Below are 16,998 nucleotides of genomic sequence, written 5' to 3' on the forward strand. Positions count from 1 at the left end.
TGAGACCTGCTTCAGATTTTGACTTCTGAAACTGTAAAATAATCAATTTCTTATTGTTAAGAAACATAGTTTCTGTTTCTTAAGCACCTTTAAGGATTTGTAGTATAAAAATTGCCTGGTAAAAATGCACATTACTTGACTTATTTCAGAACTCATCAATTCAATAAGATTTTTCTAACACCAGTTTTACCTATAAAATAATGATCTGATCTCCAAGGTTAATCAGTTATCTACATGAACTCTTAATTTGTCTGCTATTGAAACATTTTGTAAGTAAAAGGTGAAACTGGTTTACGTATCAACACTGTAGATGTGTAGAGAAAGTTTACAGACTACCATAGCTTCAAAGCCTTACTTTATCTTGCCTTAGTCTTATCTTGTCTCCTTGTTTCAACCATTAAAATGTCAGTAACTGTTTTGTTATTAATTCCCAAAAAATAAATATGAACAATGAAAACTGTAGATATTATAAATTTATAACATTAGTTGGAAATAAAACAGTGAATATTTGAGGTTAATGCTTACTTCATTTTAAATTATTAAATAATATATAATATAGAAAATTAATTTTGATACATTAATATAATGTCAGAGTTAGAATATTTTAAAAATATAATGTGTCTGTCTGTAAATCAATGTTAACATATCCTGAACCCTTTCTATTATTTTTAAATAAAATGCAACACTTATAAAATAAATTATAGAGAGTTTTATTTAAGGGTAAAGCTAACATGTGACCAAACCTCAGAATATTTATTCAAGAGGCCAAATTATTTAGCAATTAAGTGTTTGGATCACCTTTTGATGTCTAAATTTTAACATACCCATATTTCATTGTTTTTAAATTTGTTGTGTAGTCATAAAATACTTAGCCTTCTCTTGCTTGCTTTGTCAAAAGATGAGTAAAGAACACAGCAGTAACACACTGTCAAAACCTCTCCCAGGTAAGAGATTCTGGGACAAAACTTAGAAGAGTTCCTCTTCACCACACACAGCAGATATTGAGTCATTTGCAGAGGGTGTGAGCTGGAGGGGTTGTGCTAATATGTAGATGTTGTTGAAATGGAAGGATAATGGGAGGAGATTAAATTATAAACTAACTTCTCACAAGTTTGGAGCCCATACAAGATGTGGACTTGAAAAACCAAATCAACCTATCAATGTCTAAAATGCTTCTGGAAAACAACTAATAAGGAGGGCAGTAATGGGGGAGGATTGGGAGGGAACACCCATATAGAAGGGGAGGGAGGGGTTAGGGGGATGTTGGCCTGGAAACTGGGAAAGGGAATAACAATTGAAATGTAAATAAGAAATACCCAATTTAATAAAGATGGAGAAAAAAAAACCTTAACAGGTTACCTTAGCCAATACAATTTTTCCAGCTACATCCATTTATGTGGAAATATTAGAATTTCCTTTTTTTCTTTTTTTGAATAAAGAAATGTATTTTAAACAATAAATGCAATAAAGTTATATTAATCATAAAAAATCTAAAAGCCGATTTAAAAAACATTCTCTGCTTTCTTTGAAGGCTTCCACACCTTGACTGAACAATGACAAACTATTTAACAGGTAGTTTTAACCGGGAAGTTAGAATGTAGAGTGCACCAGTGGTAGTGCATGCCTAAAATGTCACTCTGAAGAATGGAAACCAACTGCAGACTTAACTGTGAAGAGTAAAACTCCATGGTAGACGGAGGACTAGTAAAACTCAATGGCTACATTTCATGGTTTCATGTTTTTCAAAGATTGTCCTTCAAAGTTAGAGATGTGGATTATTCTTAGATACTTGCATTTATTTAGGAGGTGAAGAGAGAAATAAAGGAAAAGGGAGAGGAAAGGTAGAGGGGAGAGAAGGGTAGAAAAAATAATGGAGGACGGAAAGAAAGAAAGTGAGAGAAAGAGAGACAGACAGACAGACACACACAGAGGGAGGGAGGGAGGGAGAGAGAGAGAGAGAGAGAGAGAGAGAGAGAGAGAGAGAGAGAGAATATGATAAAGAGAATAACTCCTCAGATCCTTAGTAAAACAAGTGGAAATTGAGGGCCTTTAGAAATTTTCATCTTGGGGATGGAGAGATGGCTCAGCAGTTAAGAGAACTGACTGTTCTTCCAGAGGTCCTGAGTTCTATTCCCAGCAACCACATTGTAGCTCCCAACCATCTGTAATGGGATCTTGGGTATCTGAAGACAGCTACAGTGTACTCTTATACACAAAATAAATAAAAAAATCTTTTGTAAAAAAGAAATTTTCACCATTGTATGGTAGCTCTCTCATCTAATTAAACAAGCCATATTTTCTTTTTTAAGCATGTGATGTAGGAGTCTTAATACATAAATAAACACTAAAATTAATCACATGCTTTCTCTATGATCATTTTCCTATGTATTCTTTTCAAACAACTTTTTCATGGGCAAGTCATATCACCCATAAGTCTAATATTTGTCTCATCTACTTTATGGTTTTTGTTTGGCATCCTCTGTTTCTCTTTTTATTTTTCCTATTCTTTCTAACATTCCCATCCCTGTAGGCAGCCCACCTGAAGGCAATCTCCACAACTTTGAAGTCTTCATAATTACAAACTTCTCAGTTCTCAGCCATCACACTGAGAGATGGATGGTACAGACCTTTGCTGTATTCTTCTGCTTTTCTTTGGAGGGGAGTTGCTTTTCTTTGGTTGGTTTTTGTTTATTTGTTTTTTTTGTTTTGTTTTGTTTTGCTTTTTTGTTTATTTTTGGGGTTTTTATGCAAATCAATCTATATGGAAGCTCTCTGAGACCTATATAATGAATTTTAGGAATTGAACTATGAAAAGAAATAATTTGACCTCCCCCGAATCAATGTACTATTCTCCTCATCCAAATATACTTTATTGGTCTTATATTTGACTTCTTGTATAATGGATCAAATGTACAATAAAAAATATGTAGTCTAAAGTTTCTTCTAATTTCACTTTCCAAAACACACACAGATAGTATCCTCAAAGTTTGAGCAGAGATCTGTGATATCTTAATATTTGCTGATTAAATACATTTATAATTAATTATTTATCTATATATAGTCATTTATTAGTCTTCTGACACCGTACAAACTTTATGTGCTATGACTGAATAAAGCAATTTGAATTCAGACTAAATATAGAGAACTGTGGATTCAAAGACATCTGTGGTAGCTTAAAATAATGAACAGTGAGAACATATTTTGTCCAGACTAGGCTGAGATATAACTAAAAAGAAAATGTCAGTTTTATCACATTAAAATATGTCCATGAAATCATCTCACCAAAACTCTCCTGAACTAACTAGCAATAACCCAATTGGATTTTCTTTTCTTTCTTCTTCATCTCCTCCTCTCTCTCCCTGAAAGAAAGGGGTTCATTATGTAGCCCTGGCTGTCCTTGAACTCAGCATATAAACTAGCCTGGGCTGGAATTCAGAGATCAGCCTGTCTCTGCCTCCTGGATGCTGGTGATAAAGGTTCTGCACCACTGTGCCCTGCTTACCCAGTTGGATTTTGAAATAACTCAATACATTCCATGTGAATTATAGGCATATGAACTTTAAACAAAGGATGATTCTAGCAATCTAAATCTAAGATGCTGATTTGGTTCTATGTGTTTGGTAATGTTAAACTCAATAAATCATAGGAATGCATATTTATTACATAATTCGATGGGTAAAGCTAGTTTAAAATAATGTTATAATATGAAATAGACAACTTTTAATTTGCTAATAAGTATCCATATGCAAGTTTGGGGGACATAATATTTCAAATATATGGATTGTAGTTTTTAATAGTTATTTCCCATTTTCTCAGCACTGAGGATTGAATTTCATAGACTCTAGATGAGGCTCTCATACTCACAAACTAAGTGTTACGTTCTACCACATGGCACCATCCTCAGCTCATTTTGTGATTTTAATGTTGAGAAAGACTCATACTAATTTTCCAAGGATGACATTGAACATACTCTATATTTGAGCTTCAGATTCACCTTAACTCAGCCTCATGAGTAGCTGAGCTCATAGAGATTTGCCACATGTCTTGGCTGGTCTCATTGCTTCAGTAATTCCTTTTTTTTTTCTAATCACTGCTTGTGTAAGGACTGCAGGCTTCCTTCATTATATTTCAATTTTAGTGATCAGAATTTATCAATGTTTAAAGTCTTCAAATTTTTAAGATAAATATAAAAACTAAATAACTTTTCCTTAAAATACATGCTACCTCTTCTTTTGCCAAGAACATATCCTTTTTCCCACAGAGTAGAGAATTGTAATTCTATTGGACAGCAAGAATGTACATCTGTTTTCTCTACATTCACAGGGAATATTAACATTAGTTACCTCAGTGATATTACTTATTAAAAGTATTGTTGAAAACAATATGCCTATAGTTTATTAAGAATAAAGAAATTTGGCAACATTGTAAACTGTTTTTGAGACAGGGTCTTCATGAAGCCATGTAGATCAAGCTGGTTTGAAACAGAGATCTGCCTGCCTCCTTTTCCCAAGTTCTGGGATTAAAGGTGCCAGCTACTATATTTGGTCCTAATATTGCATAGTTTGATACTGTAGTTATAGGAGACTTCTAATAAGGAGTTAGTAGATCTCAGTGTGACACCAAGAATGGATTTGGATAAATTGCAGTTGATTACTTTGGATATGGTTAAAGAGCAATGGCACCACAAACAGCATGACAGCCATTATGATTTGAAAGTATAAAAAATCTGTTTCCAGAAAATGTGAGCATACAGTAAAACCAATTGAGTGTGTTTAGAAAGGAGTAAAATAAATATTTCAAACATACAAAACAAAACAGCATGAAATAAAGTCAAGTAGTGTCAAGGCTAAGAAACATGAGTAGCTTTGGAGAAAGATAGTTTGTATTAAAAAACATATAAAAATAATTTCTGTCTATGATTATGAAATCACCCAAGAGATTATGAGAATTAATTATTTGGAAATGAATACTCTTGTAAGTGAATCCCAAAGATTTGTTCTCTATAATATTAAAGAGGCTTAAACCAGAACAAAAGACTTTCACTTCCAGACTGCTAGAGTTATGTTTACAAAAATATTATTTTTACATCTTCATAACTTTTATCCTATAGGTACATTTTAGGGCATCAAAAGCACAATTCTGTTTGATATTTAATTTTTATCTTACAGGAAACCATAATAACTTTTAACAATATTTACAGTATTTAATGTAATGTAGAGGAAGTAATATAATTCATGACTGGGTTAAAGTTGTGAAGTGTCTACTCCTGCTTAGAATTTTATAAATTTCCTAGAATTAACAGTCAAGCCTAGATTTGTGCCTGCCTTTATCCTCTGTCTTTTCATATTCATTTTAAGAAGAGCCTATGTTCAAATTTGAAGAACAAGGCAAAATTTTCTGGCTTCATGGAACTTTAATTCGTATAAAAGTCTTGATAAAACCTCTATTACTTTGGCCTTGGGTACTATGCAAAGTACTTTGTGTTCATTGACAGATCAACCCACTTTTTTATTTTTGTTTTTTGTTGTTGTTTTGTTTTGTTTTTCTAATCATCACCTTACCTAGCTAGGCCTCTATTTATTTAGGATAATAGTAGGAACATAAACAATGTAACGCACTTACTAAAAGGTGGATGTAAAAAATGACTTACATGGTAAAAACATCCAGTGTGTCTCCAGCAGTTCTTGCCATCTCAAAGTAGGTCTGCAGAATGTTGACTGTTCCAGAAAGGGCTTCATGACCACAGCCACAGAACAGGGCAACGCCTGCATACAGCAGGATGGTAGCAATCAGAGAAGCATAGGGAATACCTCCCAGGCATTTAATGCAGCACTCAAAACACCCTGTAGAAGAGCAAATGAAAAAAAGAAGGAAAACTCATGTTATTTATGCATCTTGATAAAATATTTCTATGACCTCAACACTATAGGATATTATATTAATATTGATAGATGATCCCAAGCCAAGCACATTAGATCAAGTCCTAGAGGGTACTGGAAAGAATGAGGATGAAGTCCATTGTTACAGTCCATGCTCTGCCATCAGGTGGACACTTGCGAGGCTCACAACTTCATCTTCTACCCTAGTCCAGCCGAAGCCCCTCTTTTCTAACCATACTCCTATAAACCACCACACAAGCATGCATATCACTCTGGTTTAAATTCATTGCTCATATTTTTATGTGCTTTAATTTTATTTAAACAGTGTTTATTTCTTTGAACTATTTATACAATTTTCAGATCATTATTTGAAACCTGTAGTACTCTGCAAATTCAACTGAGTTTTGACCTACAGAACACAAATGTAGAGAAGAAACAAATCAGGCCGTATTAGAATACATATTCTAATACTAATATTAAAGAAATTAAAGATGAGTTCTGAGTTCATATATGTGTGTTCCTTACACAGTGACTCATAATGAAAAATATATTTATAGCTTTTGGTTAAAAATAAATGAAAAAGACCTGGACACAGATGAAGGCAGAGAACAGGAAGAGCATAATACTGATCCCATCACTGTGAGTTTTAACAGCTTAAATCTTTTGACTTACAATAAATGGAGAATATAAGAGGATGACCTTGTATTGTTTTTATGATGATTAAATGAGACAATATATAAAATAATACCTGTACCACAAACAACTCCATAAATGTAAGCTGCTGTCATTAGTCATAATTCAAATTGAGGATAGAATTGATACTATAGCATGAAATTAATTTGCTCCATAATACACTTCATATACGTGTCCTGAAGATAATTGTGTAATATTTTTAGTGGGTCTACATTCTAATTATATCCTGTCATATGAGGCTTATTCTTAGACTCTTCACTGGCAGCACTGTCTCAGGGCTAAAAATGTTACATATTTGGGAGGATTTGTCTTTCAGATTATATTACTTTTTGGTTATAGATTCTTTATCTTTGTGCATCTTAATCTTTATGTTTTATATGCAACAAGATATAAAATAGGAGATTCAAAAGTTCCCCTGTAAAGTGACTTTATGTTTGGAGAATGAGCTAGTGTGTTATTTTGATATAGATCATTACACAGGCTTAGAGAAGCGTAACCCATAAGATTTCCTTCAGAAGAAATTTAAACAGGAGGCCACCCCCGCCCCCAGTTTTGTTGCTCTTTCTTATGAAAGAAAAATTTTATTTCCTGAATATATATATATATATATATATATATCCTACACACACACACACACAGAGAGAGAGAGAGAGAAAGAGAGAGAGACAGAGACAGAGACAGAGAGACAGAGAGACAGAGAGAAATAGAGAGAGAGAATATATAGGGAAGTAGAAAAGGTTAGAACAGCTTGAAACTTCATATAGTAGAAAAAAATTTCACCAACAGATGGCTGAGACCAGTGTATAGTATTTGAATGTCATTGAGCCCACTTTTGGTAGAGCCTAAAAGGGTGGCAGAGAAAAAAAAAACTCGACTATTTTCTTTCAATCTTCTATCCTTTCCATCTCAGTAATTACTTAAAATTGAAGGGGAAAACAAGTACTAACAAGATTAGTACTAACAAGATTAATACTAACAAGAGAAAAGACTTCCTAATCTGTCAAGTTTACCAAATGGCTACAATGACTTTGAGTCCTAGTTTTATGGTTCCTTTCTGTTCCTATTCTCAAAGCATTAGATAGTTAGGGAAGGATTCTACTGCAGACCCTTTATAATGTCAAAACTAAATGCTCACGCTCAACATGATCACCTGCTTATAAGTTCAGACACAAAGAAAAGATAATAAATAGTGAGTGTTATCACCTTTGCTTTATCCTAGAGCACAGGACTTTTTACAGGAGAATAAAATGGGAAATCAGAGTACCTCAAGAACAGATAAAATAAACACATAAAAATGATCACCAAAATGGTCATTGAGGACTTCTGGTTAATGTTATTTCCAATGTAGAGCTAGTTTGTACTTAGTTCATCTTTATCCTACTGTGCTGTGTGTGGGCAATATTAGCTTCTGTGCCATGTTTTATCTCCCCAAGAAGAAATGTGCTCACAAACCAGAACATCAATTGCAACTTTAACTTGCTAGTGGCTTCCAAAATTTAGAAATATATAATACACTAGAGGAAAACAAAGTTGGTGACTCTGAATTAATACACATTTCGAAAGTAGTTCAGTATCCAAAAGACACCAAAATGTATCCTTCTTCCATGTTGAAATGCTGTCATATAAATTACTCAGAATTATGTTACCTTTGCTGACAAATGCAAGTTCCTGTAAATTTCCATTTCTGTGCAGTAGAAAAATTGAGGATAGAAAAATTGAAGTGTTGACCCTTTGCAAAACTTCTGTTCAAATTAAATCCTTAAGCGTCTCACTGTGGACATACTGAGCTTGTGAACGACTACATCCTCATCAAAGCCTTTCTTCCTATGAGCCTGAGCAGAGTTGTCTACTGCATTTAAAGAAGTCTTTTTGAGCTCTCATATGGAGAAGCTGCACATCATTTCAGCATTCTCTCCAGCTGCCAGAATCCCACATAGTTGCTGGTAGGGGAGCTTCTTTCCACCCACAGTGAGAAACAGCCTTGGCAGATAGTAGCATTACCATAGCAACCATGCCTCTGGGCCAGGATGCACTCCCAGTAATCACTGTTGAAGGCTGAGGATTCTGTTGTCCCCCATCATCATGCTTTTACTGAACCTAAAGTACAAAAACACTCTATTAAATGAAAATTAATGAAGTATAGTAAGTGGGGTTCTGGCACTGGAGGGAATAGATTTCTTGAGAAAAAAATCTCTACAAAGACAGTAATGATCACTTTGTATATTTTCAACACTACATATTACGAGAATAGGACCTTTTAATTCTCAAATAAAGCTAAGATTCAAATATTGATGGAGAATTGGCCTGCTATATCCATGTGTGCACACAAAAAGCATTTATTATGTCCAGTTTCTGGGTAAAGTGTCTCAAGTAAAATAATGCAATATTGCTGGTTTTAAGATAAAGATAAACATGAAAGGGTTCAGAAAGCTTTGTTTTCAACACAAAGACATTAGCGTTTTGACCATTATTTAATGAGGTTATATAAAGTGGTTTCTTCAGATATAAAATTTGCAGAGGAATCAGAAATTCCCCTGATATGATTGTTCTTAAAAGGTGCATATTTACCTTTTTATACACTATAAAATCTGTTTGCCCCTACTGAACTATTAACAAACAAGCACAGTCCTTGACTACAATTATTTCTCACTCTGTACCAAAGTGAAAAACAAGAACTAAAGGAACAAGAAAGAAAGAGTAATTAAGTGGAAGCCAGACAACAGAAAAGAGAGAACAACAAAATAAGAATAATCACATACGAAAAATGTATGCATTCATGATTTTTTCCTAGTATCTTTTATTGAGGACATGTATTCAAAAAAAATTCCTACCTTAGTCATTACCAGATAGGCAGAGAGGAGTTTTGATTTATTAGCTATCTATTCTCCTCTGCTATATTTGTTCTCCTTGTCCCTGTCCCTGTTCCAGTCCCTGTCCCTGTCCTCTCCTTTCCCTTTCTCCTCTCTCCCTCTCTTCTCTCTTTACTTTTCCTTCCTCTTTTCTCTCCCTTTCCTTTTCCTCTCTTCTCCCCCTCCTTCTCCTCGCCTCTCCTCCTCTCTTCTCCTTCTCCTCTCACTATCTCTGTCAATAACACCTCCCATCCTATCATAATCATATCGTACATGATCGTAGCACATCAATTACCTACCACATACCTGTCTTGATTTATGGTAGAGGAAACTGCACTCACACAGTCATTTTTTCAGGTGTGCCATTACCACTTAATTTATCCTGTACATTTTAGAGATTCTATATATTAACTCAGTATATTTTGATTGGCTTTTTCATATTTATTTTAGAACTATGACCCTTAAATTATTTTCTAGGTCCTGAGAATAATTTTGGAATGTTTTGTTATGTTGTTGATAATCATGTCATCTATGAATATTCTAAGTGCTTTCGCTGTCTTTTCTACACTTGTACATTCTTATTTATAGTTTTTGTTATCTTACTCTGTTAAGTAAAATCAATTAAATGTAAAGAAAAACTGTATCATTTTTATTTCTATAAGAGAAACAATGTTTTATTATTAATTTAATGTTGTCTTCTTTGTCTAAATGGGTCTTTTGTGTTTTGAATTCTAAAACTTACTTTTATATCACATGGAAGTTCAATTTTTGCTACCCTATTACCAATCATGTCAATATTTTTCTTATATTTTATTTTACTTATTTTTTCCTTATTGGACTTTATTATTTTACTTCAAAAACCAGTAGTCATGCTAATTTTTAATATGTAGCTAAAATTTTACCTTACCATAATTTTTATTGGATATTTTGTTTTTATAAGTCTACTTAAGGATATGATTATTTAACCCTCACAGAGATGCCAGGGATGGTGCTAATGGCTAGAGATGTAGAAATTAACAGGACCAGCAGTCTTCATTATCCTGGACCCCTGAGATCTCTCAGACACTGGATCACCAATCAGGCAGCATATACCAGCTGAGACGAGGCCCTCAACACATATACACTAGAGGACTCCTGGGTCTGAATTCAGTCAGAGAAGTTGCCCTAGGGGCCCCAGGAAGTTTAGAGGTCTGGTTGGGTGGGTGGGGTGGGGACATCCTTGTGGAGACTGGGGTGGCAGGGTAATGGGATGTAGAAAAGTAGGAGGATGGACGAGGAAGGGAATAATATCTGGAGTGTAAAATTTTTTTAAATGACAAAAAAGAGATAGAAGGTAGATAATGAACAAATTGTCAAAATTATATTTATGAGTATTTATTTGTGAAAAGGGTGAAGAAATTTTGAATAAAGAAGACAGATTAGTAATATTAAAATATCAAGTAAAGGAATGAGTAAATGAGGTGGCATCTACAAAATATCAAAAAGATGTGAAGATATATTAAATAAAACATTCTAGTGGAATTCTTTTCTTTAATAGAAGACTAAATGGCAAGGAAAATACCTATACCAAGGTAAAACACTAAGACAAAGATGGAAATTGGAAAAAATGCACTATAGGAGATTTAAGGAAGAAGCAACCTTCATTACCAAGCGTGAGATGTGTCAATAACTAGGGTAAAACAGAGGTCGGATTTTCATAGAATAGTTAATGTGAAACAGTTTTCTAGAAGTTGAGAGGATAAGCCTCTAGCTAGTCAGAGATCACTCAGTTGCCTTTTGATGATTTTTCTGCCCAATGGTCTAATGCCCATTCACTAATGCTGCAGGGCAGCATGCTAGAACCTCGAAGCCCCTGAGGCCTGATGATGAATTATGTTGCCCCAAGGATTCTTGAAATTTCAAAGAGAAGACCCCAGAAATCAATTTGGGTATTAGACAAATCTTGGTAATCGATGAGGGTCTTAGTATTATCTTCAGAAGTGGGAAATGAGAGATTATCAGCTAAAGTTAAAATATTAATAAATCTTTACACCCTTCACCTCTTTTTAAGCTGTCACCTCAGTTTCCACTTTAGCCTTTGCATTTTTAATGGAGTGGAGACCAGCTGATTTTCTCCTGCCCAATTGTAGATAGAAACACATCCCCTGGTGGGACTGAGAGAACCATGACAGAAATTCACAGGGCTAAGCTCATTCAATATGCTCACCCCTTTTGTATATCTGGCCAAATGCCAGATACACTCAATCACTGTCTGAATCATAAACAAAAGTTTGGTTGTGTGTCTATTAGGTCTATACATGTTTTATGTAGAATTAATTAAGATTGTTATTATTTGGATGCTACTTGTTCCTACATATTAATGAGCTAAAATGTAAGCATTTAATGCTGCTCCAGAAACTTCAAAAATATCATATCAAAATGCATGTTCTTTATGTCTTGTGATCACAATATTATTTAGTAAATCAGAATCACTGACATTAGGCTAAAAATGTAAAAGTATCCAAATATTATAGATATAGCTCCTTGTAGATGATGATTCAAGGATAAACAATGATAGTTCAAACTTAAACTTATAAAAAATATTTATACTAAACAATGCTTATCAAACATTTTACTGATTGATAGTATAAATGTTTTTAATGACTGCAATTAATAAGAGTATAATCCAGTATACATTATAAACAGTATATATAAACAGATTATAACTCAATAATATAATATAATAATTATAACTCAAATAATTAAAAATTTTAAAATATTGTCTTTATTAACATTATTTTCAAATATTTCTTGCTTTTATTCATATACAGAGTCAGCTTGTTAAGAAATCTGTGATCTATCATCACAATCATAACCTTAGCACAACTGAAGCCACAGTGGAAATACAGTATAGACCTTGAACCCCAGCAGGTAGGCAGTGAAACCTACCGAAATAAAAACAAAAACCTAATCCACAAAGTCCATAGTTCTGGGAAAGTCTCAGAATGTTTTAACGTTGCTTTTTGGCTTCTTTAGTTCTGCCTTTTGTTAACTCAAGTGTGTCAACTCAGGATGTGTATTTCAGGTGGGCTTAAAAGCCCACCCTGAAAAGAAAGGCTCAGGGCTATGCTGGGGTCCCAAACCCCAAGAGTAGTTAATGGCTGCCTAATAAAGACTATCTCTTGATTTATACCTGTTCACTAGTTAGTAGTCTTCTCTGGAGGATATCTCACAATACTATGTTGTTATATAGCATTGCCAAAATAGTGTTCTCCAGTGATGGACAGGTTATGACTGTAAATATTTTAGTCATTGCTACAATACTGTACTTAAACCACGTTCTAATAAAAGAAAACAAGTTAAAAGGATGTCCCAAGTTTGGAGGCTTTCTTTTACCCTCTTACTTTATAGTTAATTAACAAAATCACCAGAAATTATGTCCTAACTAAAGACCCCAGATTCCCATCATTTTTTAGCGGATTCTGATGTACAGAATCATGATGTTTTAAGATATATCTGTAAACTATGGGACACATATAATATAGTGATTAAACAAGTATCATTACGAGAACTTATGAACATTATTATCACACAACTAATCTTATCCCTGAATTTTCTATGAACACCTTGACCTGTCTCAGAAACATGGTCAAGACTACCACTACATTAACTGGCATCATCTCCCAGCTCTTTATGACCCACGTGACAGCCGAGTGACTATTGTCAGTAGACACTGAAATGCATATGAAAGGCTATTTACTGTGAATCTTTTCAGAAAAAAATGTTCGTTTTTATACTTGTTACTATTTGAGGTGCACATAGTTTGTTAGAATTATATTGAGAATTACAGAACTTTCTGTACTGGTCAACATGACTTAGCAAAAGGAATGTTTTGATTAATTAGCTTGTTTCCTCAAGGCAGAAAGCTAATTGCTTCGTTAATGATTAGAACCATACACTTCTAGCTGTGATAAATAATCCCACAGGGTAAAGGAACAGAGAGGGGTAGACAAGTTTCAAATATGGAAAAATAACAAAACAAGTTTTAGGAGGAAAATGTTTGGAGCATATTAAATCTGGTCTGCAAATACATGTAAGGTTTTCGTAGACCTAAGATAGCTTACTTACATGATGTCTGGAGATCCAGTCAAAATTCTCATCTATTCCTGCAATAGATTTATTCTTGATATATACCACCTAAATTGAATGGCTTGTTCCCTCACGATAGTCAGAGATCTGTTCAAGACAGTGATCATTCGTTCATTTGCTTATTCATATACTTGTATATTTGCTCATTGGTTGTAATATTCACTGTCTAACAAATTCTCTTAGACTTAGCTAAAAATAACAATTTATTATTGTCTCATCATTTGACAGGGCAGCTGTCTCTCCATGCAATTGTGGCTAGGGGATATTCAAACCTAAGTTGTTTGAATGTACCAGGTTAAGCTGTATGTGCATAAAATTTTCCCCAAAAGCATGAAACCTGAGCTAGCATATGGGGCAAGTCTGAGGTCTCAAATTTATACAAGAAAATATCAAAGATAGTTTGTATCCATCAGTATTTAAACCTGTTTTGAATACATTTTCTTTCAAAATTCTACTTTGATAAAAAACCACAGTGAGGATTTTTAGTTTGATTATGAACAAAACTCAAAATAAAAATCAAAATGACACATCAAGACATCAGAAGAGTACCTACAAAGTACCTTAAGGTTTAGAATCATTAAATTCCTTATAAAAAAATCTGACAAGAAAAGTGGAGAACATTTGCCTCTTTAGGCACCTAATTTTGGAAATAACTTTGTTGTTTTTTACTTAAAGGAATTTATTACCTGAAGGTATTTATTAGTATTCAATAAAATTTTATATGATTCTAAAAGGCTTTAGCAAATGTTGCTCCAGATTAATGTGCGACTTGGGGGATGAGTCTCTTGGACTAAGGTAACTATGCAGGAAATGGGTGCACTTTGTTCGATATCACACGGCACCAATTCACTTATTGGAGGAACTATTTAAAGCATTCTATTGCACAAAAATCTAGCAAAAAAACTTTGTCTTCATTGGCAGTAAGGTAGACTTGCCATTATCATAAAGTATCTTAATTACTAATAAAAGTTATACTTTAATTTTGTTCTATAGTATGAGTACAAATGGAGAACCTCCATAGATTTATAAAATGTTTCTTTGAATAAAATTTTTAATATAGTAGAGAAGTAGTTGATTTAAAATTCATTTCCATATATTTACATATACCTGATTAAATTACATAATTGAACATTGTGCAAGAGCCTTTTAAATGTATGTTTTTAAAGACATAATTTGGTAATATCTTGGCTATGAGATGGACACTATGTGTCAAAAAATAAATGTAACATTGTGTTGTATATACACACCACTGGGATGCTGTAACTGAACTATTTCTAGTGTGGCAAGTAATGAATTTTTGCAATAAGATAAATACTTTATTTGTAGTTCACATTGTTAGTGTAGTTTTGTATTATATTTATTTATGTATTATATATTATTTATTGGTGTGTTTGTGTGTTTTTGCATATATATGTATGTATGCCTTGGTGTATGTGTGCAGAGGTCAGAAAACAATTTCTAGAAGTGACTTCTGTGCTCCCACCATGCGGGGCTGTGCACAAGTCTCAGATACTCAGGTTTGACTATCTTCCTGTACTTGGGTTCTATATGGTTACTTTCAAACCATAAAAGAAGACCTTAAAAAATATAACAACTAATTCCAAGAGAATGTTTACATTCCAAATCCTAAAATGTGAAAAATATATTGGTCATTGCTAAAGCCATATAATACAACATAAATAATATATGTAGATCTAAACTTTTTTTCTCAAATAATTCTCTAAGGTAACTTGAATTTTTTGAACTTTCACGTTTATTTCAAATTTAAAAGATCTTATCTTTCAAAAGTAGATAAGTAAAATTTTCTTTCATAGTTATTACAATATATCAAAACTGCCTACCAGACAAAAAATTTTAAGCTATTTTTTCAAGTATTCTTATATTGAAACATTGCTTTAAATGCCTAGCGAATGAAATAAATTTTGCATGTAATCTTTAATTATGATATTATTACAAGGATATTCAAAATAGCATGTATAATAATTATTTCAGGATAATGAGAATCAAAATGCCATTAGAAGTGAGAGGAAAGTTCTTTTTCTTTCTACTGAAGTTTTTGCCTGTGTGAGAACCTGAAATTAATCTATGATCCTTTGGAATCTGAGAGAGGCTGATGGAAATCCTTCAAGGAAGAGATGCTGTGGCAAATGTTGTCTTTTCTCAGGCATCAGAGCCTCTGAAAGCCAAATTGTATTTTAAGTCAAAAGAATAAAATTTTTATTCTCTCTCCTAAACAACTCCTTTCCTGTTGCTTATTAAAGGTTCTATTTCCAGATTCCTTGTTCAACACAAAATCATTTAATACAAAAATAAATAAAAATGTATTCAATTCATTATCTTTTTAAAGGTTTGGAGCAAATGTTGGTTTTATCTTAGCCAAGCCTCAGACTGTCATTTTCTTGTTTCTGTTACAATTTGAATGAGTTCTACAATTATGAAAGACAAATGGATGGTCTTTTATTTCTGCGATCTCACTCCTAATTTGTCCCATACCCCAAATGCTGGATGTCTTTTGCTTTTCTTGATCATATCCCATATGATCCTTAGACAGTGTGGGCTAAAAGGAAAGGTTTAAAGAAATGAGAACCTACAAAACACCCTGTGAACCTGTCACAGCCAAGCCTGCCTTGTAGCTGTTTTTGTATTCTGCTCACCATGGGGCACAACTTTAAGGGAGCTCAACCTATGGATGAAAACCTGCTCTCCACATAAGTCTTTTTATTTCAAGTTACTAAACCCCAGAATTTCATGAATACACACAAAGCTTATTTTCTGCTCCTTCCAGTCACCCCTGGTGATGGCAAAGACAAGATTTGCTGTAAGGCTGGTAAGAGAAAGTCTGGAATATGTGACAAAGCAAACATATTCAATAAGATATTCATTCCTTACAGTCACTAACAGATAGAGCTTGGTTTGACTGATAGCTTCTGAGACCAGAGGCTATGTTTTACACATCTTTGTGTAAGCAGCATTTCAAACAGTTTTGCTTAGAAAGACAGGAAGCACTGACTAATTTGAACAGAACGACATTGTTTTGGTTTTCCTTTGGTTATTCTACTGTATAGAAAGTAAAGATCAAGTCTAGACATCAAAATGTGTGCTCATCAAAGTCAACATGTCAACCCAATTTCTTAAGGGATTAACATATATTGGAGTCACAAAAATGGAATTGAAACCTTAAAAGTATATTACACATAAGATAGGTAATTGTTGCATTTGGTCATGATTTGTTGCCTAGATAGGGTGAAAGAAGACACAGAAAATAATAGGACTAGTCTACCTTTGCTTTTTTCAAAAACTAGTAGTCACTTAAATTTCTTGGGTATTTTTTTCCTATTTTAAAATTTGAGAAACAAAACTGAATTTGTGAACACCATTGAAATGCTTTGAACGACATGGGACTAGTTTTATTCTCTTTGTAGCTCTTGTGAAAAAAGCAATTGAAAAGT

The 16,998-nt window shown here is 33.5% G+C and overlaps 1 protein-coding gene across 1 annotated transcript in view; it reads right to left on the reverse strand.

The window, feature by feature from the left end:
• The window catches only part of Gpm6a (glycoprotein M6A), a 110,895-nt gene that overhangs the window by 21,251 nt on the left and 72,646 nt on the right, over positions 1-16,998 (reverse strand). Inside the window, exon 2 of the mRNA XM_032918801.1 lies at positions 5,651-5,843. Coding sequence (XP_032774692.1) covers positions 5,651-5,843 — 193 coding nt within the window. The remainder of the gene's footprint in view (positions 1-5,650; positions 5,844-16,998) is intronic.

This window comes from Rattus rattus, chromosome 13 (assembly GCF_011064425.1).
Source record: "Rattus rattus isolate New Zealand chromosome 13, Rrattus_CSIRO_v1, whole genome shotgun sequence".
Classification (NCBI taxonomy): domain Eukaryota; kingdom Metazoa; phylum Chordata; class Mammalia; order Rodentia; family Muridae; genus Rattus; species Rattus rattus.